At 42.1% G+C, this 27641-nt stretch overlaps 1 protein-coding gene across 4 annotated transcripts in view; it reads right to left on the bottom strand.

Annotated features, from left to right (window-relative positions):
* Positions 1–27641, bottom strand: part of lama5 (laminin, alpha 5) — a 114615-nt gene that overhangs the window by 3978 nt on the left and 82996 nt on the right. For 3 of the 4 annotated variants that reach the window (XR_005709354.1, XM_040152219.1, XM_040152218.1), the window contains exons 34-75: positions 27359–27570; positions 26505–26706; positions 24930–25074; positions 24704–24844; positions 23949–24110; positions 21869–21976; positions 21471–21554; positions 20506–20736; positions 19539–19652; positions 19299–19429; positions 19083–19163; positions 18344–18558; positions 17927–18027; positions 17253–17436; positions 16252–16392; positions 15936–16087; positions 15721–15831; positions 14830–14941; positions 14052–14225; positions 13693–13889; positions 13482–13598; positions 12869–13023; positions 12569–12698; positions 12336–12438; positions 12070–12183; positions 11366–11548; positions 10634–10776; positions 10340–10519; positions 9894–10033; positions 9427–9586; positions 8698–8831; positions 8263–8428; positions 6548–6682; positions 6091–6242; positions 5246–5378; positions 3492–3635; positions 3134–3264; positions 2781–2948; positions 2156–2288; positions 1860–2014; positions 470–662; positions 53–190 (exon numbers count right to left, since the gene is read on the bottom strand). Coding sequence is in view for 3 of the 4 variants with exons in the window: in XM_040152219.1 (XP_040008153.1) it covers positions 53–190; positions 470–662; positions 1860–2014; positions 2156–2288; positions 2781–2948; positions 3134–3264; positions 3492–3635; positions 5246–5378; positions 6091–6242; positions 6548–6682; positions 8263–8428; positions 8698–8831; positions 9427–9586; positions 9894–10033; positions 10340–10519; positions 10634–10776; positions 11366–11548; positions 12070–12183; positions 12336–12438; positions 12569–12698; positions 12869–13023; positions 13482–13598; positions 13693–13889; positions 14052–14225; positions 14830–14941; positions 15721–15831; positions 15936–16087; positions 16252–16392; positions 17253–17436; positions 17927–18027; positions 18344–18558; positions 19083–19163; positions 19299–19429; positions 19539–19652; positions 20506–20736; positions 21471–21554; positions 21869–21976; positions 23949–24110; positions 24704–24844; positions 24930–25074; positions 26505–26706; positions 27359–27570 (6205 nt within the window). In the remaining variant the exon portion in view is untranslated. The remainder of the gene's footprint in view (positions 1–52; positions 191–469; positions 663–1859; positions 2015–2155; positions 2289–2780; positions 2949–3133; positions 3265–3491; positions 3636–5245; positions 5379–6090; positions 6243–6547; positions 6683–8262; positions 8429–8697; positions 8832–9426; positions 9587–9893; positions 10034–10339; positions 10520–10633; positions 10777–11365; positions 11549–12069; positions 12184–12335; positions 12439–12568; positions 12699–12868; positions 13024–13481; positions 13599–13692; positions 13890–14051; positions 14226–14829; positions 14942–15720; positions 15832–15935; positions 16088–16251; positions 16393–17252; positions 17437–17926; positions 18028–18343; positions 18559–19082; positions 19164–19298; positions 19430–19538; positions 19653–20505; positions 20737–21470; positions 21555–21868; positions 21977–23948; positions 24111–24703; positions 24845–24929; positions 25075–26504; positions 26707–27358; positions 27571–27641) is intronic. The other variant, XM_040152220.1, reaches the window with a different exon arrangement.

Here is a 27641-nt window from a genome sequence, read left to right as displayed (position 1 = left end):
TTGAGTAACCTGACGGTTGTGTTTGTTTTAAGGTGTAGACTGGATGTTTTACCATCAGTGGGGGGGGGGCGCCTCCAACATACAACGGCCCAGTGAGACGAGTCCTGTCTCCTCCAGGAATTCTCTTGGACTGCGCGCTGATACCGTCCACTACCAGACTGATCTTCTCTCCGTCACGCTTTATAAAGACCTGACGTGACATCAAGACAGCGGCAGATCGGGTTAGAAAAGGAGGTGAACCAGACACGGGGGGGGACACCCACAGATGTGAAACAGCTGCATGTGTCTCAGAGTAAGACGGAGTTGATGATGATTTGATACAACCCTGACAGAGTGAGCGTACCCAGTTCATCAAATCATGTGAAAACAATAGAACGCAGCTGCCTACACTCAAACTACATGTCTCACAGATTCACACACGTCTCCTGGGCATCTGACTCACGCGACCTGGTCTGGTTTGCCATCTCACCGTGTGCCACTGATCGTCGTCGTACTTCCTGCGGCTGCGCAGGCTGACCTTTCTCTTCCCTCCGTCCAGCAAAAGCAGCAGGTGGCCGCCCGACGCGGCGAGGGACATGACGGCTCCGCCGCGCTGCCCGCCAGCTGCATAAAGCACCAAACCATCGGAGGAGTTGATCCGCACCGACATGGAGATGTGAGGCCTGCAGACAGAGAGAGAGCGAGGGCTGGTTAAATATTTACTTACCAACATCCAAAGACATTAAAGCTGAATTAATTAACGTCTGTGCCCCCTGGGCGCAGAACAACTCCACAGCCAGCTGGAAAAACCTGTGACATTTTATTGTCTTACAAAGTTGTTACTGTCAGTGTGTTTGAAAAACAGCTCAGTATTTACTCAGTCCGGACACGCAGAGCACCACGATCACCCCATTGGTGAGCGTTCGCTATTGTTGTAGCTCTGGTTTGGTCTCCACCAACTCCTGGAAAAATATCTGGCTCCTTAACCTTTTAATTCCCAATTAACTTACCTATAAGAAGCGAAAAACAACCCTATGATCCCTTTCTCGATAACACAAAGTCACCTTATTCGTACAAAAAAAACCAAAAACAGCATTTTTCTGTAAAATGCAAAATATCTTGACCCAAAATTGAGAACTTATTGTTTTAATTTAAGAAAGATTGTAAATGTTTTTTTCTACAAGTGACAGATGACACTGTGCAACGATAGGATGTGGTATACTGCCATGACATATTGAAACCAGAAGATAGAGAGGTGCGGTTGAAGATGAAAGCGTCTGTGAACGTTGTGAACTGAACGAGGTGGGAAATGAAATTCATTTTATTCTCTACTTTCCTTTACACCATGTGATGTACAACAAACACTGTTTAAAAAAGTTCATGTTCCAGATTTAGATTTAATTAGACTTTAGATCGGAGCTTTAATTGAAAACCTTTTTTGAAAATGTTTTGTGTTTTCTCAGTATATTTCTAAACCCTAGATTAGGATGAGAGAAATCATTTACAACGGATGAATAAAACCCTAATACTTTATTTTACATGGATTTATTTATTTATGATGTGAATAGGATCTACAACATTTTAACTGACATGAACTGATGCATAAATGTCGATTTTGTTTTGAGTGGTTGTGTTTGTTTGAATGTTTATGTTCAGGCTCGGTGTATATATCGTCTTTCCATTGTTGCTGATCTCCTGGGACATTATGCACATTATGTACGTATTTCCGTAGGCTGTTGATATTTTTATGAGGTCAGAGTATTGTGCTGTTAGATGCTGGTGCGTCTCCACACCGGAACGTTTGCTGTTAATTAATGTGTCTGAATAATTCCGTGAGGGATGGCCAGAGATGAAAATAAAACAACTGCGTTGCCACTCACATTGGGCCGAGTGAACCGGGCAGAGAGTCGTATCTCTGGTAGCTGTGCGTGGAGCCGCTGAAGTGCGTCGCCCCCGTCTCTTGTTCGGACAGCTCCCCCTGACAGGACTCCCTGGTGTTACGACTGCGAGATCCCGATGGCTTCTTGTGCTTACCCTGAAAGGAAGGGAGTGTAAGTACCTTTGGTTTCTTACTAGTCACTGGTGATTAGGGGATATCAGCTGATCATGTGTGTGTTTGCAGCTCGAGTTTGGTTTTTAATTTCGGGAAAAAGCAGGATTTGCTCTGCGCACGTACCTTGGGTTTGTTGCTGTGTTTGGGCTGGGCTGCGACAATCTGCTGGGGTTTTTTGGCAGCGGGACAATCCAGAGGAACGTTGACGTTTTCTTTAGCTTTTAGCAGATTCAAAACCATCTGAGGACTCGTTTCCCTGAAGGCAAGAAACGTACACATTTTAAAGCTGAGCTAAAAATAAACTCACCAACAGATAATATATAAACACACAACAACTCTCTCTGTCTTTTGGCTCAAAAGTGCTTTTGTCCAGATGTGTCTCCAGCTTAGACCATCAGACCATCTCATGTCCTGTGGAGAGAGGAATGAAAACGAGAACTACAACAGACACAACCTCGCACTACCAGACTACAGAGTAAACCACTGAGGAAAAGGACATCTGTGTCTTCATGTCCAGACTTACTGAATTCATAGCTGTCATTAGAAAGAGCCAACATTTTTCCCACAGTTTTCCTACAACAACTGACAAAGCTACTCTCTCTACTCTCTCGTTGGGGGATAAAACCAGAGTTCGATAGCATCTCCTGTTTAGGGAGTTTCATGGCTACAACAAAGATGATTCTTCCCTGTTTGATGACATTATTCTGAAGTTTTAGACTGAAATGTGTTGATCGTCCTGCCTTCGCACCTCTTGATGAAAACATTGCTGATACATCCGGTGAGGTTGGTGAAGGTTTGGTCGGGCATTCCCCCCAGGAAGGTCCTGCCCACCGAGGTCGTCACCCCACGCCCCCTGCTGTCCACCCGGATGCCCTCCTTCGCTTTCTCCAGCACGTCGTCCATGTACAGACGCATCCTGGAGGGGGGAGCGGTCAGACAGTCAGAATAGAGCTTGAACACACAAGTCTGAATGGTGCATGCTGGTTCCTTACAACAAGATTTGCACCAAAACTAGAAGTTTTTATGTTGATATTTACGGGACAAAAAGACACCTGGGAGGTTCTTGTAGTGTTTTACAGAACTACAGCGCGGTCATCCTACCCATTGATGTTGTTGTAGATAGAAATGTAGTGGCTGTTGTCATCGTTGTACGTCTTCTGCGTCCTAATCTCACTGTTGCCAGCTCTCACCACCACGTGACCATCATGCAACAACACCTGACACACTCCTTCCTGTACATGTACGACAGCCACAGGTTAGGAGTGTGTGTAATATACAACATGTAAGAAGATGATACTCGAAAGTCCAAAACACAAAAGCAGGACAGAGGACAACATCATGGAAAATGCTTTGAAAACTTACTGAGCAGGAAGGAAAGAAAGACTGACGCTGTTTAGTCTAAAATAACAAAAAGACAAAATAAAGGAAAGATTAAGGTCAGCAGAAAGTGTCGTCCGACCTGATCGTGGTGGTAGAACATGAGTCCTTCCTTTTTGGCGGTTCTGAAGCTGAAACTTGTGTAGAAGTTGTTCCTGAGACTGGGGATGTTGGTCAGGGCCAAATCCAGGTAGCTCTGACCGGAGAAATGAGCCTCACGAGCCACCTACATGAACACACACATTACAGGTCACGACATACTGTATTACTGCGTATATATGCATGTTTATTTTATACCATAAGTATTTTTAAAAAGGCAGAATTAAGAGAAAAATGAAAAACTCCGGGACATTTTTATGTTTCTAACTTTCTGAAGAGGCACATTCATGTGTAAGCAACAAGAAAGTCATGTGGAAATACTGTTTGAAATCTGACAAATGTAGGGATTTTCCTCTATGGTGAAATTGTTAGAGCAGGGGAGGATCAGTGGAGCAAAAAACTGCTTCAAATGATTTCTGCTTAATTTTAACAAGTGGAGAAACTCTTCAAATTAGGCAACTCAAGAGTAAACTGGTTAGTAAGTGACAGCTAAATCAATGGTTTATAGTGTATTATATAACATAGCATTATTACCTATTGACATCCAAGCTGCTTTAATAGCTTCAGCAGCTGTTTTACACAACTTGTCGAGTTTGTCAGCTTAGTGAAGCAAGAAAGAAGAGATGAAGGTAAAAGTGAAGCAACGACCAGGACAAAGACAGGTGCTGGATGCAAGTGGCACTAGGCTCGCTCAGAAACTATCCTGATACAGAACACAGAGTGTTTATGTTGTAAGCTTGAAGCTGTAAAGATTACATAAAGGTGTTCCACGAGGTTCTACTGTATAGTAGCAGTAGCAAACACTGCTGTGTTTTCAGGTATCAGGTTTCTCGACAATACTGGAAGGAACACAGTCAGCAAAGATTCATTTTTATGCAGATGATACAGTTATCTATACTATGCAATAGGCCCGTCTAAATCTAGCTACCACTTATCTTCAAACTGTTTTTCACACACTTCAGTTATAATTTTACCCACTTAAGCTAACCTGGAAGGCACAAAAACAAATCTGTAACTGTCTCCAGAATCTTGCCCATTCTGTACAGAAGGTACATAACATTCCTCTTCAACCACTAGATCAAAATGAATTAGAAAAAAGTTTCTTTATACAATTACCTGGAAATATGGCTGGATGACTTTCCACACTCACATTAATAAACATGTAAAAAAAACCTTGTTTTAAGAACCGCAGATTCTTTCCCTTCGCAGCAAGAAATAAATCTTGCTAGTCTAAAATTTTTCTTTTCTAGATTATGGTAAATGCATTGGACTTATGTGATTTTGTCTATCATTCATCTTTACATTTATTTTCAGAGTTAGGCCCCGAACTCGTTACTTAAATTTATATACTGCATGGACATCACTCTTGGCAAACGCCCTGTTAATTTCTGTTAAATGTTTCTGTTCTCCTGTTTCTAACAGCTACTACGCTAGATCATCTGGACAGATGATTTTTAGTGTCCCCAGAATCTGCTCTGGCCTCACCCTGGGCTTGGAATAATTTACAAGATAAACTTAATTTGGAAACATTTCCTTCACATCAGAGATGAGAGATGACTTATCACAACAGGATCGGTGGTTAAATAAAAACAAAACTAGCACAGCACTAAAGACAGGGAATAATATTTGACCTGACAGAGATTTGCGATTGTTTAATATAAATAAAAAATTGTCATGGAAAGAAAACTACATTTACTCCTTTTTATAGAAGCTGAATGATGAAGCGTGTTTTCATACCAGCAGGTCACTGTCACAGCCGAAACTGACTCCGGAGCTCTTCATCCTCTTCAGGTCGATGTGAGAGTTCTGGGCCTTCACGTTCCTGAAACAGCCCTTCAGAGAGCCCTGCTTAGGGAACCAAGACTTCAACCTGGAAAGAGAGAGAGTAAGTATGAAACAACCTTTCTGAGGTGGCTTTAATAAATCTACAGTAAGATATTCAAAACATTTCTGAATTAAAAGTGGTATTGATTGTTTTTTTTTGGGGCATAAGAACTCCACAACAAAACTGAAAAACACACAGCTTAGCCACATAATTGGGTTATATAGTTGTTCCAGCTAACACGCTACAGTTGCCTGCTTCACCACATCCAGTAGTTACATTATATAGTAGTAGTAGTAGTAGTAGTAGTTACAGTAGTTGCAACATTCTCATTCATATTCAGTGTAAGTCCAATATTCACTCTTGCTTTTAGCTCTGGTTGGGTCGCCATCAACTCCACCAGCTAGTCCCTAACTAACAGTCCACTGACTGCTAGAAACATGGCTGATGTGAGCAGTTAGAGTGAACCAAAACAGTAAATGTGCCATAAAACCAAACTGAGTTTGGTTCCAGATTTGGTGAAAATTCTCTGTAGGTTCATTGCTGTGAGCAACACCTATCACATTAGCCATCTGACACTTTGTTAACATGAAAATATCGATTGGCAGAACTTTAAACAATAATAAACCTTTTTTGTTAATTATTAAAAATGACAAATTAAAAACGTATTCAAAAAGAGATTGTGCAAATTGGGAATGTTATTTTCCGAGGGAGGGGGGATGATAAGACAACCGTGCGCGACTGTGTTTGTCCCATTTACTTCTCGGGCATCTTTTCCTCTGGTACTCCTCCCAGGAAATAGTTGCCGCTGAATGGAGGGATGCTCTCTGTGAACTGGTGGTTGTAAAGGTTGACGCGGTTGTTCCTCACCACGATGCGGTTCGGGCTTCCACGCAGGATGATAATCTCCAGCTACACAGTTATAAACAACATACCACACATCAAAACCAATTAGAAAGCCAGTGTGCTCTGTGTAAACAATACCTAAGGGTAAAAATACTGTCTTTTAATCCATCTAACAGGCAGAGTGTGGAGGATAATGCCGTGGATAAACCTGGGTTTAATTGTAGGTCGAGACTACTTAAAATACACATGGGAAACTTTAATACATACAGAATTGCAGAAATCCTTAATTACCCCAAACAGATGCTGAATTTAACGATTAATGACATCCAGTATAGTAGGAAAGGATAATGAAAATAATATAACAGACTTACAGCTTTGGGGTCGGCGTCGCTGATCTTCAGGACATCTGAAGTCGGCTCTTTAGGCTCGAGTTCCACCAGCTTATCACTAAAATCATAGAAAACCTTCACTCTGCCCTTAAGCACCGCCAGACACAGGAACTGATTCTGATGGAAGACAAAGACATGGAGAAAACACTGAGCACTTCCAGCGTCTTTTGGCAATTTTCAAACTATAGAGTCAATATAGTAAGATTTAGAACCTCACAGATATGCTGTTAACTTTTGAAGGCAATACTGATATTGATATTTGGGAATTAAAAAAAATGTATCTGATCACTATCAGATATACTACCAAAAGATAAACACACATTTTGATAAGGACCCATTAAAGTTGTTTATTGAAAAATTGTGACCAAGATGTGAACTCAGTGGGACACTACAGTGAACAAGACTGGGTCAAAACCTAGTATCTGGCTGGACTGTCTTATCTGTCTGCTTCTTTCCTACTCTCTGTGTTCACATATACAGTAATTTAATTCAGCCGAAATTCCCAATAAAAACATTCTCATTTCCATGTTTTTCTGTTTCTGTTGTCAGACGACGGAACAAGTATGAAATAGTGACTGAAACGCGGCCCATTAGGACGACATGTTAACCAGCAGTCACTTCCAAGCCATTTCAAAGCTGCTGCTCTGCTCTGCTGAAATCCTGATTTTATAACCATGATGTCATCTGAAAAAAAAAAAAAAAAATCACCATACACATAAGTTAAAGACAATGCCTGTGCTCTGATTTTGGCTGCATTTTGTTGTAAAATGATCAGTCAGAGAGAAAGTTAGAAACTCATTCACGTCTATGCAGCTGCCGTGCGGTCAGTTGAATGAGACGCATTGAGAGGTGTGTGCCCGCGGAAGGAAAGCCTGACCTCGCGCTCATGGGGCAACACTGGCGACTCTCTTCTACAGAAAGCTAAGGTTAATAGCTAAGGTTTGTCCACAAAGTCGCTAGATTTGCCGCTGGGTGCTTTTGTGAAGAAAAGTCGCTTAAGGGGTGTGAAAAGTCGGTAAATCAAGCAACAAAAGCACTAAATTGGCAACACTGCCTGTGAATGTCCCCTGATGACACAATACAAACTATTTGAACCAATTCATTTTTAAAGAGCAACGGCCAATGGTGAAACTCTAACACTCAGCTGCGGTCCAGCAAAAAGATTAACTTGTCAGTCCTCGTTCCTGAACAAACACTGTTTCTAAACTACAACAAACATTTTTGGTGTTCCCACACTGCTAATTCTTGTTACTTACTGGCTTATATTTTCAGTGATACATATATTTGGGATAGCCTAATTACACCCGGCCAATTTATTGAAAATAAAAATGGAAAAATGGAAATGAATGCAAAACAATAAAAACATGTATAAATGAATTTTAAAAAAACGTGTTATATGTAAATGTAAAAACTAAACAAAAATTTACAGAATGAATGAATGAACTGAAAAAAATTGATTGATGATTCCACTAGATGAATGAATGAATCAGTACTGGGAAAACGCTATTAGTGAATAAATTATTCATGTAATGTAAATGGAAAATTGATTTTAGAATGATCTAATTAACTGAATGATTGAATGATGGCCAAGTTAATATTGTGACAGGATATTGGGAATGTTGCTGTGCATCAATGATCCAATAAGAAATAACGTACAAATATGAATGAAGAAGTAAACGAATGAGTGGTGTCTTTACCCTGTTTTGCAGCAAGAGCAGTATCCCTTTGTGTGAAAGCAGTTTGACTTCCTGTTCAAAGCGCTGAATACGAGCTGATTCATCAGTAATGGAGATCTCAGCGAAGCCGGTACCATCAAAATACGCTGCGTCATTCACCCAGGCCTGAGTCAGCACCGGCTTGGACCTGTTTCAGCATTTTTATTCCATTATGAGTCACGCAGTGGAAACAAGTGGAAAATATTGGAGGCTTATTTCAGGAAGGTGACAATGATTTTGATTGAGTTCAGTCAAAAAAGAAAAATATCTCATCTAATGAGAAAAAGGAAAGGAAAACATATTCCAGCAAAGACCACAAAAGTAATTTTTTTGTACTTAATTTGAGACAAAAAAGAAAGAAAAACAAAGACTCCAACTACATCATTTAAATGACAAGTTGACAGTGCGTGCACTGACCTGCCGCAAGGTTTCTCCGCCGTGGTGTTGAGGTTGAAGTTTCTTTCAAAGTTATACAGACTGAGCACCTCCTCGTTCAGTGTGTCTAGCTCGATACAGCCCTTAAAGTTAGGCAGAGCAAGCGGGGAGGGGGGCTAAAAGAAGCAAATGAAGACAAAGAACTTGAGAGCTGGATACTCTGTATAATAGATTATATGATTTAAATTCACTTCAACACAGTCCTAAACCCTTCACAGATATCTCTGAAACTCCAGTTAACTAAATGTTGTGTCCTGTAATGGAAAGTGACTAAGTAAATCAAGTACTCGAGTATTTCTATTTTGTGGTATGGTATGGTATGGTATATTTTTATGCCAATACATTTCAGAGGGAAATATTTTGCTTTTTACCGTTCTGCATTCAATTTACAGCAATAATTACTTTGATTTTACATAAAAACATCAAACAAAAAGATCAACCTATAAAATATGTTTGCAGTCGATGTGTTTATTTCATGGCTTATAATTATTTCATGGCTCTTCGTGAATGCAAACATGCACATCCACCCCGTGCAGCTAAAAGTTGTGAATTGGTAAATGTGGACGCTCTCATACAACACAACCACGATGCCACTGAAGAATAGCAGTGCGACTTTGATTATATTTCAGTGAGGGATTCCTTCCATAACTTACGGCTGTATCAGAGTCCACCCAACAACAGACAGGAGCAGATATTCCTCTGTGTACGTACTTTGAAATTACTCGGGTAGCCTCCCACGTAGAAGACAGTGTCATCAGTCAAGAGGTTGAGCAGCCCGTTATCTCCTCCGGCCTCCACATTGGCCTTGGTGACTCTTTGGTCCCCCTCAGTGGCTTCTGAAGACATGGACATTTGACCATACTGGAGGATCCTGAATTCAGCCAGACAGAAAAGAAGATATGCATACAAAATAAGGAGAAGATACATGGGAAAACACACGTGTAGGATAAACAAAAGCATGCAAGCAGTTATGAAGGCAGAGGGACAGACATGTAAACCTGAGCACACAGTTGAAAGAAAAATTTAATTTAATCATGTGAAAATCCCCTCAAGAACAAAAGAATGATGTAATGAAGCAAAGACCAAACTTCTTAGAAAAACAATTGCAAAAATGTGCAAGGAAGCATGTCATCATATATCTATTTACATATTTTATTGTGTGCGCGCGCGTCTCTTACCTCTCCAGCACTACGCTGTTGAAGTTTCCATTAGACTTGACGTCTTCAGGCATCTGCACCTCAGCAGTTTCTCCTCCAACGTTAAAGTACCAACGCAGTCGCTTCCCCTCCAACGCCATGCCCAGGAACTCCTTACTGGACTACAAATACCACAGACACAATAATGGAATACAAAACCCATATATGCTTAGCCCTTCCTTACTGGATGTTAGTCACTTCAGTGGAGTGTATGTACTAAATGAAAGTACTGTAACGTAATGTTCAGAGTGGTACAGGGATCTTACATAAAATTTAAAAAAATTAAAAACTAAATTTACAGTAATAATCACAAAAAAAAGCTGAACCAATTTGATTATCAAATACTGCAACCAAACACACAAACAAAATTCAACATATAAAATAAAACAACACAAACTGGGCCTCTGTGTCGCCGTGGTGATGCTTACATCCTTGTTGCCGAGGTAGAAGACAAACTGTTGGGTGCCGTCGCCCTGCCGCCGCGCCCGTGACGCCTCTGGCAGAGTGATGTACAACTTCAGGGAGGTGTAGGCAGCCAGGTCGGCCAGGTTAGGTGGAGTACGAACCTGGACACCGGACGCCCCATTAAACTTCACCGGCACGCTCACCTGGATGGGAGAAAGAGTAGGAGAAGAGGCAATAAAAAAAACATTAAAGGCTGCTGGAAGAAAAAGGTTTTCAATTACAATTTCATATGTCCCTTTTCTCTTTTTAATGCGTACCTTGCTGGCAGCGTTGCGCGCCTGCTGTATGAGCTGTCGGATGCGGTTGATGTTCTCAGAGATGTTTGGCATCTGGATGGAGTGATTCTGTAGTTGATCCAACTTCGTTAGTAGTGTAGGAATAGCGCTGCCCAGCTCGTGCACTACAGAGACGAGGAAAGAGATTGAGTTGCACTGAGTGACTCTCATTTCCTTTATATGTTAACTAATAGTTTAATAGTTTATTGTCGTGAATTGTTGTGTTTGTTTAAATTAGATTTCATTTCTTGTTATTGTCTGGCCTTATGTTAATGTTAAAATTAGAAAAGCTTCACTTTAACATGTTTTTCATTCGGGCCGCAACTAACAATTATTTCATTGTTATTCTGCCAATTACTTCCTAGATTTATCAATTAAATCTTTGGTCAGAAAAATACCTACTGAAATTTCCCAGAGCCCAAGATAATGTCTTCAAATTGCTCATTTTGTCTGATTAACAGTCCAAAACCCAAATGTTTTGTATTGTTGTTGTATTGTTGTATCTTTGAAGCAATTTGAGGGGAAAAGTTAAGGGGAAAATAGGATTTAAAAGGCTAATGAAGTTAACATATTACTGGCAGTGTGGCAGTATGCATCATAGTTTAAGACACTGAGAAAAAATAGAGAAAACTGTTGGAGGGAGGCACTTACTAAAGTAAGAAGCTATGGGATGTTTCTGTAGCGAAACATTCACACACATTCACAAGCTCCTACCAGTCTTGTTGGCCTCCATCAGCGCCTTGTTGATGTCGTCGTTGGTGACGTTAGCGTATCCGTAGGTCTGCTTCCATTGGTCAAGCTGCTCCTTGATGGGGCGCAGGGCATCGTTGACTTGGCTGGCCGTGGTGTTTGCCAGATTTGCCGCTCGCTTCGCCTCGTTGATCTCCTGACTCACATCTGTTCACCGAGAAAGAAGGATGAAAATACGCTACAAGCCATATTATTAAGTTATGTAAATGTAATACTGAATGAAAAAGTTTGGATCCTGGTAGGAGCTTTTTTCTAGTTATTTTAATTTCATCTTATAAATTAAAAGAAACAGCAAACATTGAAAATACAATTATTTGTTCACATGATTTTCGATATTTTTGGTTAGTTTTTTTTCTGAAGTATTTTTTTGTTCTAGTTTCTGTAAGATTTTAACAGGAAGAAACATTTTAATCGAGAGAAAACTGTATTACAGTCACAGTACTTTCTTTGTGTGGTGGATTTATGCCATAAAAAAGTCATAGGCACTTTCACCGCAGCTCTCTGAACAAGCTTTTAGCTGTTTATTTCAGTGTGTTGCACTTTCCAGGTCTGATGGTATCTAGTGCTCGCTCCTCTTGAGTTCGAATGCACTTATTGCAAGCTACCTAGACAAAGCTTCTGCTCGCTCAGTGTAGTGTAATTTCTGTGTGGGTGCTAATTGTGCATACTTGTGGTGAGGTTGAGGTTTTTCTGAATTTTCTCCAGGTGCTTCATCACTTGAACCTGTTTGGTTTTGGCATTATCCAGTCGCTTCTGAGCTTCTTTTAGCTGGGGCTTCAGGTCTGTGGAGCGGAAGAACAAATTAAACACTTCAACCACTAAAACATCCAAACTGAAGATTAAAGTAATGCTTTAACTTGATTTCATGACATCTTTTATATGACTCACTTAAAAGGAGAGAAGGATGTAACATAATGTAATGACGTGCGGTTACCGTTGTTGAGCTCATCATTCAGCTTCTCCACTTCGTCATTTAGCTCCACACTGTGGTTCCTCAGAGAATCAGCGATCTGACCGAGGTCCTGGTCCTTTATGTTCTTAACACACAAACCAATATTACAAGCCAGACACAAATGGACAAATGATCTAAAGCCAGCTGTTTTAAGTTTTTCTTAATTTGTGTATGGATGAGGGCTCAAACAGGTGTAAGACTAAATGCGTGTGTACCTCCACAGCGGCGTTAGCGGCCTTGTCGGCCATCTTGGCAGCCTCCTCTGCCTCCTTGATGCTGTTGATAATCTTGCTGTAGGATTGCGTTACATCTATAAGTCCGTCCTTCTTAGTTTCTGCAACCAAACTGCCGACAAACAAAGACAAAAACTTGTGACGTTTTTTGCAAAGTCAAATCTAAAATCTTAAATCTTCTCCTGTACTAACTTATCACATTATAGTGTTGAGAGGTGAAGCTTGTGTGTCTGCATTGTCTACCAGATTAACTTAACTTAACAAACTTCATATACAGTTCACCTGGATAGGTTCATGGCTAAAGCGTTCAGCAGCTCAGCGTGTTTCTCGGCCGCCTCCACCAGGGGGATCTTGGATTCGGCCGAAGCAAAGCTCTGCACTTTCTTCGCCAACGGTGTCCTGGCGCCGTCCAGCTGGGCCGCCAACCGCTCGTACTCCTGGAAAACATACATTTAAAGTGTTTAAGAGGGAGAAGACACATAACACACCGCCGCAAAGTCTCCCTGTATTTCCTGTCTTTATGGTGCTGGCTCTGTCAATAACGGAAAAAGGACAAAAAAATAACCTTAAAAAATACATGGAGTACAGAGTCGCTTTGTTGGATCCCAGTTAAGCTGGAAAGCTGTACTTAATTGTAAAAAAGGGAATCGTTCTTATTGATAATATATGTATGAAACACTGAGGTTCATGATGTGGACTGTTTTTACACAATAAACAAGACTTTTCCATGACCAAAACTTAATCTTACATAAACGTAAACTAGCCATCAGCTATTTTTACCAGGCCATCATACAAACAGCAGTAGGGACGCTTTGCTTTAGTCGCTATGTGTTCCTCAAGTTGCCCAGAGATTTTCAGCAACCACGTTCTTATCTGTGTTTTTGTTTGCTCTAACCTCTTTAGAGTCCTGCAGCATGGACAGCACATCGTTGACCTGGGCTACATCATCTTCAGCCATGTTCAACTGGTCGTTCACCTCCTTCTGCTTGGACAGCAGGTCTTCTATCTGCCTCTGAGAGGGACACAGAGTCAACGTAATATCAAATTCACTTTTTCCCCACCGTCCCCTACTCTGACTTCACTGTCCATGATGATTTCCAGCTCACCTTGTTGTCCTCCAGTGTTTTCTCATTGGCATTGTTGATTTCTGCCGCTCTGGCGGTGTTGTTCACGGCCTCATTCAGGGCGTCTCTCAGGTCCATCATTTCAGAGTGGAAGCGGGTCAAACGGTCTCTGATGGCCTTGGCCAAGTCATTGTTTTCACCATGACGACCTGCCAGCTCCTTGTTGACTCGGTCCAACACTAGCAGAGGCAGAAGTGAGACACAGAGACCGATTTCAAGGATGTGATCACACCTACAGCTTGTGTTTGCTATTGTTGTTTGAATCTTTGTGGAAAAAACTGAGTTTCTACTGATTTGCATTGGGTTACTTTAGTTAATTTACACTGAGTGGATAAACTTACATTTTCCTGCCTCCGTCTTCTCTTTGTCGGCCAGCTTCCTCTGTCCCACAAAGGTCCTGTTCCTCATCTCTCTCATCATGGCCTGCACCTCCCTCATCTTCCTCTCCCTGTCGTCGTCATCCTGCTCTGCCTCTGTGTCATTCAGTGACGACCTGTTTGTCATCATCATGATATCTATGGAAAAGTGAAAGCAGCATAAAAGATTAATCAGTAAACTGGTCTGCTGTTTTCATGGGATAAGACATACATACATTATACATACAGTCCTCTTTTCAATAGATGGAAAGGATAAAACATATTGTTAGAGGTTTAGATGACAGCTCCTTCATCTGAAATGACACTGGACTTTAAAATGTGAGTAATTGGGTTAAAGTACTTGCATCCTGGTTTATCATAGGGCAAATGTCAGTAATATTTTAAAGCAGCAGTTTCGATCTGGAAACTTGACAAAATGGCCAAACTTCAGTTTTGTCCACTAGCTACTGAAGTCACTTCCATATTTTGTGAGCTGCTTTACATCTGATCTATACCTGATTTATATATTTTTTTTATATTATGTTAGCTATACTGGAGACATGGAGACAAAACATACTAAAAACTTATTTTCCATCTTTAAATGAACATGATATTACCTCAGTTATATATGAAAGTATTCTTTTAAAAAAATCAGTGCATATGGAAAACTCACTCAGGGTGCCTGATTTGAATGAATGTTTTTGTATTCTACTGTATTGTTAGTGTTATAAAATTGATTTGTGATTAGCTTTCGTGTAACTACCATTTATATCCCTGGTCAGGTTTTTGATGAACGAGAGCAGATCTTGTGCCTTCTGGTGTGTGTTAGTGGTATTGTCCTGCAGGCCACCAACCCTGTCGGTCATCTCTGCTGCCTGAAAACACCAAAACAGCTCTCAATAAAAAAACAGAAACAATTACAACATTTTCATTTTATGGTGGTAGAGCACCAATTGTGTGCCTCAGTGCTAATGTTTCTGATGAAAGGTGAAGAGATCTGAAGTGGAGTAAAAACTGGAAGATATTCCTTCTAGGATAGTACATTTACAGTAAACTTGTTGATTGATAAATCAAAAACAACTCTTTGTGGCCGCTTTCTTGCTTTTCTCCCAGGAATTCAAACTTTCCATAAACCAGGAACAGTAGTGGTGAGCAAGGTGGATAAAATGAATATCCTCGTAATTATAAGATGCTGTGATTTATTGTGCTTTTCTAAAATCCTACAATAAAAAAACCTACTTGGAAGCAGTGATGACCGCGTACTGCAACAGATATTATCATTCATTTAAAGATGAGAATTTCAATCATGATATCTTGAGGAGAATTTTGTCACAGTATAATTATACAAAAATCGATAATATCATACGGAAACGACAACGCAAGCATTTTGAGAGAATTCCTCAGCTCCAACAGAAGCTGAATGTGTTTCGACTTTTCCTCCTGGCGCTCGTTGTTGACCATTAAGCAGCATCACGGAGCCACTGAGCAAGGCACACCGCGCCCGACTCCGGGTTGGATCAATTTAGTTAAAATGACGCTTCTTTAAATAATGATTCAGTGCTGGAGTGAGTTCAGCTTGTTAAAGTTAGGGATAAAACACTGGTTAGTGTGTTTATTTAGTGTATGTGTGTGTCGGTATCATCAGTGACCACACCTTGCCCTGCAGTTCATCAATGTCAGCATTGATATTCGTGATCTCAGCATCCAGCATGTCGGCCCGACTCCTGCCCTCATCCAGGGTATTGTTGTAGTTCTCTAAGGCACGCTGGAATCATGGGAAAATGAGTTTAATTAATACTTGGTATTTAACATTTGAGCCACTTCACTGTAGTGGCTAAAAACTGTGTGCGCGTGTGTGTGAACACTCACAGCAACTTCCTCCACTGACTTGTTGAGGTTGCGCAGCTGAGACCAGGCCATGGAGCTGGCGTTGAGATTGCTCAGCTGACCGGCCACTGAGCGGAAGTTGTCGTTCAACTTGTCCAGATCCTCCAAAAGGACGATGACACAGCTGTCGCACACTGCAGAGGAAACAAACACACACAGAAAACACTTCATTTCATTTCCCACACAGCAGTTTTAACCCTTTTTCGTTGGAAGTTCAGTGGCCTTTTTTTTTCCCCCCACCACACGCGTGTGTGTGTGTGTGTGTGTGTGTGTGTGTGTGTGTGTGTGTGTTACTTACGTTCACAGTGCATGCCTTGCTGGTGCTCTAAAGGTACGCTGTGCTCTTGTATGCAGGTGTCGCACTGTTTTCCTGTCATCCCTTCAGGGCAGCGGCACTCTCCTGTCCGTGGGTCACAGTGAGCGCCCCTACAGTCGCACTCTGAAGTGGGAGGGAAGGTTAAACAAAACAAGTGGGCTGACGTAACTACAACCACATTGCATCTGCAGTGGGACTAAATAAAAGTAGCCGCTGCAAATCAACAATTAAAAAGCTACAAATGGATATCACTATAAATTTAATGGACACTATGGCAATTATTAGTCTTCCAGGTGCTGTATAACTACTGATATTATTTGCAGTGCTAAATACTGCAGCTGCTATCAATATGACAGTTATTAATGCTACCGCCGTCGATGCCAACGCGACTGTTTGTACTACTACTACGTTTGAAGCTTGAATCCGTGGTTGGCTTTCGACATCCTCTCAGTGGATAACCACTGAAGTGACACAAAAATGACATTTGACTTGGAACGGAAGTTGATTGCTCTACTCTGATATTATACGTGGGCAAAGTCCCAATAAACTTGTGACACAGGATGAATATCAAAATACTTTGGGCTGCTAACGAGAAAGCCATCGCCCGGAAATGGCTGCAGACAAACCCTCCAACAACGGACGACTGGACCATAATTGTTAACGAAATAAACGCTATGGAAAAAATGGACCTTTACCTTAAGACTATGTAAAATACTGGGAAAAGTGGGCTGAATATACTTACCTATAAGATATAACCCATTCTATATGTCACTGAAAGTATTGTTGCCCAAGTAAACCCACACTTTTTGCCTGAAAATATCTAATTAAAATAAGTAACAAAAAATGATATTTTAAAATAGTACAGAGTCAATTATTTTTTAAGTTTGCCGTGATACCGGATTTGCACTGTGTGAGTATAGCGAATGTTTTGTGCAGCTACATTAGTCAGTAAGTGTGTCTCCATATGTCATGCATTCACTCACTCTTGCATCCATTAGGTCCATAGTCCCAGTACCCAGGGGCACACTGTCTGCAGTTTGGTCCGTTGACTCCAGGCTGACAGGAACACTGACCGCTCTCGGGGTTGCACGGCTGGACAAGAGCCGCCGAGGCTTCGCAGTCGCACTGACGACAGCCAGAGCAGGAGTCGAAGCCAAATGAGCCATCCTGGAAAAAGAAAACAAAAAAAAAACAAAACAGAAGAGATTCAGGTAGAGGCATTAGGTGAAGCTGAAAAGCTACTCCCGGTAAAGAAGAAGACAGTCATAGTTTAAAGACGCAACTGTGTAAAATCAGGTTTTTTTACACACTGTTGCTTACTGGCTGCAACGTTTTGGTTTGGTTTGGCTACTGTCTGAAAGTTTAATTTGGAGGGGAAAACGGGGGAATCAGAGGAGCAGACATGCTATTTCCTCACAGAACTTCATTCAAAAAAGAAATGTTTTACCATCTGATTTCTGTGACATCTGTGTTCTGATGCAGCTTTGAATATCATCGGCCTCTTGTTTTAAGAAGCAGCTTCAGACTGTACTTTATGCTGATTGTAAACGAATGGGGGTGAATGACATTTGTAGTGTTGGAATTCAGACTTCACACTGAAAACATGAAGAGAGTAGAACTTGGGAAAGAAAAAAGGAAAAACAAAAGCCTCACACACCTCACAGCGGTCACAGCGCGGTCCAGCGACTCCTGGTTTACAGCGACACTGTCCCGTATGAGGGTCACATGACTCGGTGCCGCATGGAGAACAGTTGCATTCTGGGTAACAGTAACAAAATGCACACAAGCTTTTTCATTTGCTAATAAAACCTTTAGCAGCGTAAGCAATCACACTGTAATTGGTTCACCAAATTAGATGCACTTTTTTTGGGAGCCGCAGGCATAGATCAAAAAATGAAGAAACTTACTGTCTCGCATTAATCAGTCTCCTAATTTCTCAATCATCCCTGTAATTTATTCTTTTTTACTTAATTGAAGCCTTTACCGTAAAACTGAACAGAAACCTAATCAGATCAAATGAACACTAGATGAATCTAACGAACTCTGGTTGAACTGAGGTTACAGCTGAACTCACTGGTGCAGTTTTTGGCAGTGATGGCGTCGCCGTAGTAACCGGGGCCGCAGATATCACAGTGAGGCCCGGCTGTGTTGTGCATGCAGCTCAGACACTCTCCGGTCAGCGGGTGACAGTCGGTGAAGAGCATGTTGGAGTCGGTGTTGCCGTAGCAATGGCAGGGCTGGCACCTGCTGCCGAGCACCATGGGGTTGCCGTAGAAACCGGGGGCACACCTGTATAAGAGGCCCATAGTTGAGGACATGCAGCTGCAGCAAATGGTGTTTATGGAGGTTTACCTTTATCTTGCTTAAGGTGTGTAAAAATGTAAACAAGAAAGATGAGAATTACCTCAAGTCCGAGGTTTTTCCAAATAAATATCTTTATTTCGAGATTTTTAATGACACAGTGAGCCAGAATGACAAAACAGGGCAGCGTTACCAAGAGCTATCTTGTTGTCAAAAACAGTCTTACTTGGACTCCATACACTTGAATAAAAATAGTAAATTACGATCTCATCTGTAGGCCGACTGACAGATAAGGACATAAACAGGGCAAGAAGACAAAAAAAACAAAAGAACTTTTCAACTCTGTGGGTTTTGCAAAGAATCTTTAGGAGGCAGCACAAGTTGTGCAGTGAGTCAGCAGGATCCTCTGCAACAACTAGAACTACTATTGGAACTACTGTTGTTTAAAAAGACTGTTCTCCAGTCGAATTTTAGGGGGTGGGTGTTCTTAGTGTGTTGAGGAGGTTGTTTACCTTTCACAGTGTGGTCCAGCATAACCTGGCATGCACAGACACTGCATCCTGTCGTTTTTCTGCGTGCAACCCTCTGCAAAACTACAGACAGACAGAGAAACCACGAATTACTGTAACATATGGCTCAGTGAGAACTCCATGAAGTGATCACTAGATACTAGAACGTATTGCTGTATCCCTAAATGGTAACAAGAAAAGAGAGTAAAATGTACTGACTTGTTGGATGGGACCCGCAGTGGGCAGGGACAACTGGAACATGACACTGCCTGTCCGTCGAGACTGTTGTTGCCAAGGAACCCACCCTGACACTTCTCACAGTGCTCGCCGGCCGTGTTGTGCTGGCAGTTCTGATGGACAGAGAGAAAAAGCCAGGGGGATTCACAGTCACTAATCCCTAAATAAAAATCCTAGAGGTAAAACAGACCAGGGACAGGATTTATTATTGCAGATCCTCACCACACAGATTCCAGATCCGTCCAGACACTGGTCAGAGTGTCCGTTACAGTTACAGGGAACACATTTCCCCAGAAACAGGCCAATGGTGTCTCTGTAGTAGCCAGGAGCACATTTCTATTGAGGGGAAGGGAGAGAAAAATCTAAATGTGGGACATGTAGGTAGGGCTGCAACTATTATTGTCACTACTGATTTTTTAATTATTTAATCAATGATTAATCTGCCGATTATTCTCTCGATTAATCGACTAGTCATTTCACCTGTACAATGTAAGAACATAAGAGAAAAGCTCCATTTTAATTTCCTAAACACTGTCCAAATCACAAAGATATTCAATTAACAATGATATAAATCAGAAAAAACACAGCAGATCCTCACATTTCACAAGAACAAGGTGAAACCGAAGAATTTTTGTCAATTTGCTTAAAAAAATGTAAAAACAAGACTTGAAAGTTTAAATGATTTTTAAAATAGTTGCCAATTTATTGTCTGTCAATCTACTAATCCATTACCTGACTAACTGTTTCAGATCTACGTGTATGGGAGAGTAATTTTTTGTCAAATTATACGACTCTGTTCAATGAGGTTAACGATGGCTTAACATTTAGCATTATTAAGCGGTACATACACTTTTAATAAACAGATAATAAATGTAAAACAGTTGTAATTGTACAAAGTCTCGGGAGAAGGAGAAGTTATAATGGTTGCTCAACCCAATAAAAAACCTCTAACACCAACCTCTGTCATCTGTAATTTGAAAGATGCTATAATCACAAAAAATTCTACACAGTGAAATCCTTCAAAATAAATTTTCTTAGATCCAAACCATTTTGCCTAAGGAGCTTCCCACCACATTCAAATGAAATCTCAATTTTTCAGACCAAACAAACAAACAAACAAATATAACAAACATGACCAGAAGCCTCAACAGTAAAGCAACCACCCAAACAACTGAACTGGGCCCCTCACCTGACACGAGTCTCCCAGGTAGTTGGCGGGACACATGCAGATCTCCACGTTGTTGGCATGGCGACCGGCGGGCAGGCTATCAGCGCCCTCCAGCACGGCACCGCGGAGCGACACGGAGTGGGCCGACTGGGAGTGGAGGGCTCGGATCTGCAGGGACTCTAGACCGACCAGAACCATCATTAGTTCCTCCCGAGACACAGAGTTACCGGTCTGAGCGTGACGGAAACTTCCCTGTGAGGAAAGGAGGGAGGGAGGAAGAATTAAAGACCATCGTCAATTCTTCTCCAGAGTTAGATTTATACTTTGGACTTTTCTATATCCCACAGTGACACTTGTTGCCTAGCAACGGGCAAATACCAAACAACGAAGAAATGAGAGAAACCCGCGTGGTGCTTAGAATTGAGGCCAAACAGTTCAATCTCAGTTTCATCAGACCAGAGAAGCTTCCTCACAGGATCTCGGGTTCTTGGTCACCTCTCTTACCAAGGCCCCCCTTCCCTGATTGCTCAGTTTGGCCAGGCGGCCAGCTCTAGGGAGAGTCCTGGTGGTTCTAAACTTCTTCCATTTAAGAATTATAGAGGCCACTGATCTCCTGGGAACCTTCAATGGTGAGGAATTTTTCTGTAGCCTTCCCCAGATCTGTGCCTCGCCACAATCCTGCCTCTGAGCTCCGCAGGCAGTTCCTTGGACCTCATGGCTCGGTTTTTTAGGTTTATAACAAGATTAAATAACCTGGGGGCAACAAACTTTAAAATCTTCTCAACTAATAACTCTCAGAAGAAAAGAGGATTTCCATCTGGTGATCAACACCAAAAATCATGACCGCAATAATTTGGGAAAAAGGCAAATCCGACATGCTGATACTGGTCTGGCATGAGTCAGGCCGTCAAGAGTCAGCTTCTCACATAACCCTGTGGGCTTGAATAGCTCCAACAACCCAGGGCTGTATGGTAAGGTGACCTCACCTCGACCATGTGAACTATGCCCAGGTGGGGCTCTTCAGGTGAGGAGTACTCTCTCTCCATGAACACCAGGGTCATCTGGTTACCCTGTAGGAAGGAAAGACAGAGGAAAGGCTTGAAAATGCGTGTGCAGTTATGTATAACAGAGTGTGGGTATGCTCCGTTTTTTTCCTGTATTATATGAGAAAGGGTCTTGGCAGGCAAAAGAATTTCTTTTTTTAATAATAATCTCCTTGTGTGTTCATGCATGTATATGTCTGTGCATGTGTCTGTGTGTCATGATTCTGGCAAACGAAGAGGTCTGTGTGTATGTGTCTTTGCACAGTGGTTAGAGTGTGAAACTGGGTTATACTGATACCATATGTGTGTGTGTGTGTGTGTGTGTTTTTTTCTTTTTTCACCTTGAGAATAATGTCAGGCCTGGAGGCTTCTGCAGGCAGAGACAACACATCGCCTCTCATGGTCTGAGTGTGGAGACGATACCTCAGATAACCTCCATAGGATGAGACCTGGAGGATAGATGGTAGTTTTAGGAGATATTGTAATGAAAAAACAAACAGACGAACGAGAAAAAAGGACAGACAGATAGACAATAAAGCAGAAAGTAAAGAAAGAAAGTATTAAGAAAGAAGAGAAAGACAGGGAAAAGGAAACCCGAAAGAGTGACAGGCGCCGATCTTTAATCTCACGCTATTGCGTCTTAATCCAACAGACAACAATGGATTATATTCAGACTGTACAGTCTAACAGAAACAAGATCCAAGGCCTGTGTTTTATCTGTGAAAGTTAAAATTCCTGTATTTTTTGTGGTAACCATGCAGGTTTTGGCAAAGCTGACATTTTGAAGACGGTTTATGGAGCGTAACAGGACGCAGCCTGGGATTTGAATCGGACCATCAGCCTGCGGACCGATGCTGGTTGAATCACACATGAAAGTAGTTGTTGATTCAAATGCTCAGACGAAGCGCTCATCTGTATCCAAACACCCCGTCTGAGCCTCTGGATCGGTGATGTGGGCTATGCTTGTGTGTGTGTGTGGTTTACAATGTAGTTGTGACTTTGTCCTAATCTGTGCCCCCACATGTATTGTCTTTATCTTTGAGTCACAGAGCTGAGGTACATTCATCAGATATATTTGTTTATATCAATGCTATGTTCCACTGACTCGTATCTTCATACAGAATAACGTATTGGTATTTTTCTGTTGTACTAAATGAGCATAGAGATACAGTATGTCTGGCTGCAGGCTTCGTTTAGATTAGGGGGGAAAAAAAAAATAAAATAAAATCAGAGTTTGGAAAACTAGGGCTGGGCATTGAATCTCAGTACTTGTTTGTTACTGACCACGGTGCAGAGCACCACGGTGCACTCTGCTTGTCGCCGGCACACATCATGTGATGATTTTGGTTGTGAGATGCAGCAAGGAGCACTGGTAAATCTTCTAGCACTCTAGCACTTGTTTTCCAACTTCTTCTCCACAGAGTGACACTTTTGGTTTGTTTTTCTAATTGGTCTTGAAGAGCTTCTGGCGTTTTGCGCACTGGGCGCCTCAAGCCGAGAATCACTCGACTCGACGCTGGAAAACCGTGATCATCAAAGCCAAGCTTTGTCAAAATTGAGCCGGTAGTGTTTGAGAGGGACTCAGACATGCCCCGATTCATACTCTTTCTCTCTCCCTCTCTCTGCATGTGCTATGTATTGCATCTACTTTACTTATTAGTCATCTTCATTTGAGAAAGCCACACCTTGACATTCATAACAAACATCCTCAGTCAACCTTCAATAAGTAAATAACGATTGACAGATAAATAAAGGAAAACCACCTCCACCTGTCCACTTGTTTTAATTGCCTTTGATAAAGGCAACGAGCCACTTAGGGCTTCGCAACTTTCAACACGATTCCAACAAGCCTTTTTTTCCTGGTCATGCCTAACCTGTTATTCTGATAACTGTGTTGTTGATATTTAATTGAAACATCTCATTTGTATACTGTAATCAGAGTGCCAGTGTATTTAAAAGCAGGAAAAAAATGTCAAAAATCCTTCCTAGCTGCAGAAAAAGGTCCCCTAAAATGTTAAAAAACTTAGGACAGGGGAGATCACTGTATTTTAGTCCATGCAGCATGTTCTCACAGAATTTTGCCCCGACACACAACTCTGAGCTCTCAACCACAGATTATGTGTTGTGTGTTGTGTGACGATAGTACAATTGTGACATTTTCAGGGTTTAGTGATGTGAAAAATTTGTTTTAAGCAAGCAAGACTAATTTTGCTCATGATTTGGTTACGAGCCCGGAAAACGAACTTGTTTCAAGAACTTTTGTTTTCATGAAAATACCAGCATTCCTTACATTGTGTGTTCACCATCTGGTCAAAATATGTCCGTCATGACTGTCACTAGACATTGTGGTACAACCTAAAGTAAAGGCAGAGAATCCGTTTACTCTTTCACACCACCTGTAAAGGTTGTCCAAAGTCTTACCTTGTCTCCCAGGTAAGTCTTTGGCGCATGCCAGTGGAGATCCTGGTAGACATCAGGTACATCACTGAGGTCAGCCTCTACAAGGTCCTGACCAGGATACAATGTCACTGGTACCTCCTGTCTGTCTGCTCCAAGCAGCACCCAGCCCTCCATGTCCATGATCTACGGGAGAGGAGAGTGAACAATGGCAAAGATCCAGCAGGATTCGACACACAGTAAGAAGAAATGAGAGGTGAGATGAGATGAGGAGAACAGAGCAGAGGTGGGATGGCTGTAAATGTCATCAATACATGTTCAAAAATTCAAAAAATGAAGGAATTTAAATGCATTAATTAGATTCTGTAACATATATAATGTATATACATCTGGGGTTGGGACTGTTGTTTGGACAAAAAGAGACATTTGAAGATGTTACCTCCGGCTCTGGGAAAGAGAATTTTCAGACATTTTATGGATAAAAAAAATAAATCTAAATTGATGAATCGAGAAAAGAATACTGATTGATAATGAAAATTGTTATTTGCAGCCCAGGCAACAACAAGATTTTAGCATCAAGAGACACAGTTCTTGACAGTACGGACGTCCTCTCAGGATTTGGACTCAAGCCTCTTTCTCTAGTTACTTCATCATAATGGCTAAAATCTTTTTTTAATCTTTTAATCTAAACTGCAGAATTCCCAGATTTGGATCAACACCAATTTACTGCACTTTACCACAAAGCTGATCTGTGGAGCTGGTTTAAGCAGCTTAAGTACCTCGGTCCGTCTTTTGTCAGAGCTGCGACAGCGGTCGGTGGCTCCGAAGCAGAAACAGCTGGTGCAGCCCTTCGGGTTGGTTGGGTCCAAGTGGAAGGTACCAACTCTGCACTGATCGCAGCGAGAACCCTGGACGTTCTCCTACAGGTGGAGGACACACAGCAGGTGAGGACACACTGTGGGTTCAGAGGGACACGTGTATGTGTGTGTGTGTGAGTTGTCCCACCTTGCAGAGACACTGTCCTCTGAAGGAGTCACACACTTCCTCTTCGGTTCCCGCCTCGTTGCAGTCACAGGGCCTGCAGTTGGGGTAACCATAGAAACCAGGGGCGCAGCGGTCACACTGACGGCCGACGACGTTGTTCTTACATCTGGAAAACATAATGAGCAGTCGTTAATGTTTGAGAATCAATCTGTTCAGGTCTATTAATCAAATGCAAATCTCAGACACAGTTTACAAACTCTGACCTCTGACCTTTACGTACTAAAAAGCATCTCGATCTTGCATAAAATGAAGAGTTTAATGCACCTCATTATCTATCACAATGGATTCCGATGAATGAGAACATGCACCTGCGTGTGTGTATGTGGGTTTATGTAGGTGTTAATACCAGGTGCCGGGATCGCACATGATGAAAGCCTTTAGGCGCTGAAATGCTTTCAGCTTTACATCCTTGTCTTGTCAAGACAGAGCTGACACATTCCTCTGTGTGCGCGTGTGTGTGTGTGTGTGTGTGTGTGAAGAAGGCACCATAGTGATTTAAGATATGTTGAACTAAGTGCTTACAACAAGGCAACAAGTGGAAGACAGATTTGAAGAGGACAAGGGGAAGAACGGAGACAGAAAACATAAAGCAAACAAAGACAGGCAGGGCAGAGACTGTGGTAGGCATGTGACATTCGCAGCAGAGGAGAAAAGCGCGCTCAATATATTGAATAGTGTGGAAGAGAATGCTGAAATGTGTGAGTAATGCAGTTACCACTTCAGTCTATGTTATTGAAAGATTCCAACAAAAATTGAAGCAAGTATTACTGAGCAGTGCCTTCCTTAAGCCCCTCTAACATTATTTCAAGACCACGTTCTCTCATCAGGTCTATATATCATAGTCGGGTTTTTTTGAACACTGATCAAAGTCTCAGATCAAACTTTCAGGTTACAGATTTTTTGATTTACGTACCGCGCACAAATGGCTTTAATTGGAGCCATTTATGGCGATGTGAAAATTGAAAGAGGATTAACAGAGGCAGACAGATAAGGACGAGGACAGACAACTCCTTTGTTGTTGGCAGTCTTCAGGAGAACAAGGGCTCACTGAAACAGCATGTTTTAAAAACTGCAGGTTCCACAAAACAGACATGAGTCGGCAAGTACGGCGGGCCAAACACACAGGCAATCGACCTTTGTTAGAATCCGAGCCAAGATCCCGTCAGGAGGCGAAACCGGGGAGAATAACTGCCTTTTTAGGTATTTCCAAACACAGGCCTGACATTTGAGAGTTGAGCTTCCTGAACAAAAAATCTCTGAACCATAAAGCTATCTATCATGCAGTGGTGGCAGTGTGGGGAGCAGAAGATTCTTTACGGCTTCTGAACAACATAATTAGGAGTTAAACTGAGAGGAAATGAGAAGAAACGGAATTTATTGTTTTGATTGTTCCATTTTTTGAGGGGGAAGGTGGGTCTGCTTCTGATTATGGCCCCCAAACTGCTGGAGCCGCCTCTGATACCCAGCCAGACACGAAGTTCCTGAGGCACATCAGCAATAATCAATCACCGTTTCCTCTGTTTTGTCATATCCTACCTGCACTGTCCGCTGAGCATGTCGCAGCTGACATCGGGGGAACTGATGCCGGGCCGAGAGCAGTTGCAGACCTCACACCCCACCACTGGGTGGCAGCCAAACGTCTGGGGCTCACACTGGGTGCACTCAGGGCGCAGAGTCCTCGGAGGGCAGATACAATCACCGGTCACGGGTTCACATAACCTCGTGCCACAGTTGCAGGCTGCAGGAGGGACGAGAAGAGATACAGTTAGTTACAGAAAAGACAGAATCCATCAGAAGATAATTCCTCTGTTGCTTACACGCTTCAAAAACAGAAAGGAGGAAGGAAAAAAAGGGGGGCCAGGAACAAATCCACTTCAATTCATCCTTGAAAAGAAATTACTTTGTTATTGAGTTACTGCTGTCACAACATATTAGAGATGCCAAGAAGTCTGTGAATCCTTCTCTATAATACTGGTATGAAAAAACAAAATCATTGGGGTCAGAGGGTGAAAAGTGTGTGCGCCAACTGTGCCGCCAGGCATTGATAAAATCATTTTCAAGCTTCACATTGTCCAGAAGCCATACTGGAAATCCACACACATGATTTCTAAGATTTGTAATTTTTTCTATCCCCGATGGAGTTCACACAGATGTTTGCCCTTTTTGTGTAATCTAAGACAGTGTGTTCTTGAACTTTTGGTTACAGTGGGTCATAACAGGCCGACTTCTGTAGACAGGCCTCCTAGTTCAGATTATTGTTGACTGTTCAGCAACGTTAATTATCTGTTCTGTTTAATTCGTGAGGGAAAAAAAAACCAAGATGCACGAATTTCTAACCAGTGTGAGTAGAGCTAATTAGTTGCCGTTCAGTCGGCCAATCGGCAACTCACGTCTGCAGTTGGGGAAGCCCCAGTAGCCCGTGGCACACGTGGAGCAGTCTCGGCCGATCACGTTTGGTCTGCAGCGGCACTGACCGCCGAACGTCTCGCAGGTGTCGCTCTCGGCTCCGACCTCGTGACAGGCACAAGGCATCGCCCCGTTGTTGAAGAAGGCTGATAGAGACACCGCCGAGCTGAGGCAGAACTTGGAGGCGGTGGCGGGACTGCAGTGACGAGAGAGGAAGAGTCGGCAAGAGGAGGAGGGAACAACTTTTTACAATAATGTTACTCCAAA

This window comes from Xiphias gladius, chromosome 18, assembly GCF_016859285.1.
Source record: "Xiphias gladius isolate SHS-SW01 ecotype Sanya breed wild chromosome 18, ASM1685928v1, whole genome shotgun sequence".
Lineage (NCBI taxonomy): Eukaryota > Metazoa > Chordata > Actinopteri > Istiophoriformes > Xiphiidae > Xiphias > Xiphias gladius.
Note: the sequence above shows the minus strand (reverse complement) of the source record. Positions and strands in the feature narration are given on the sequence as shown.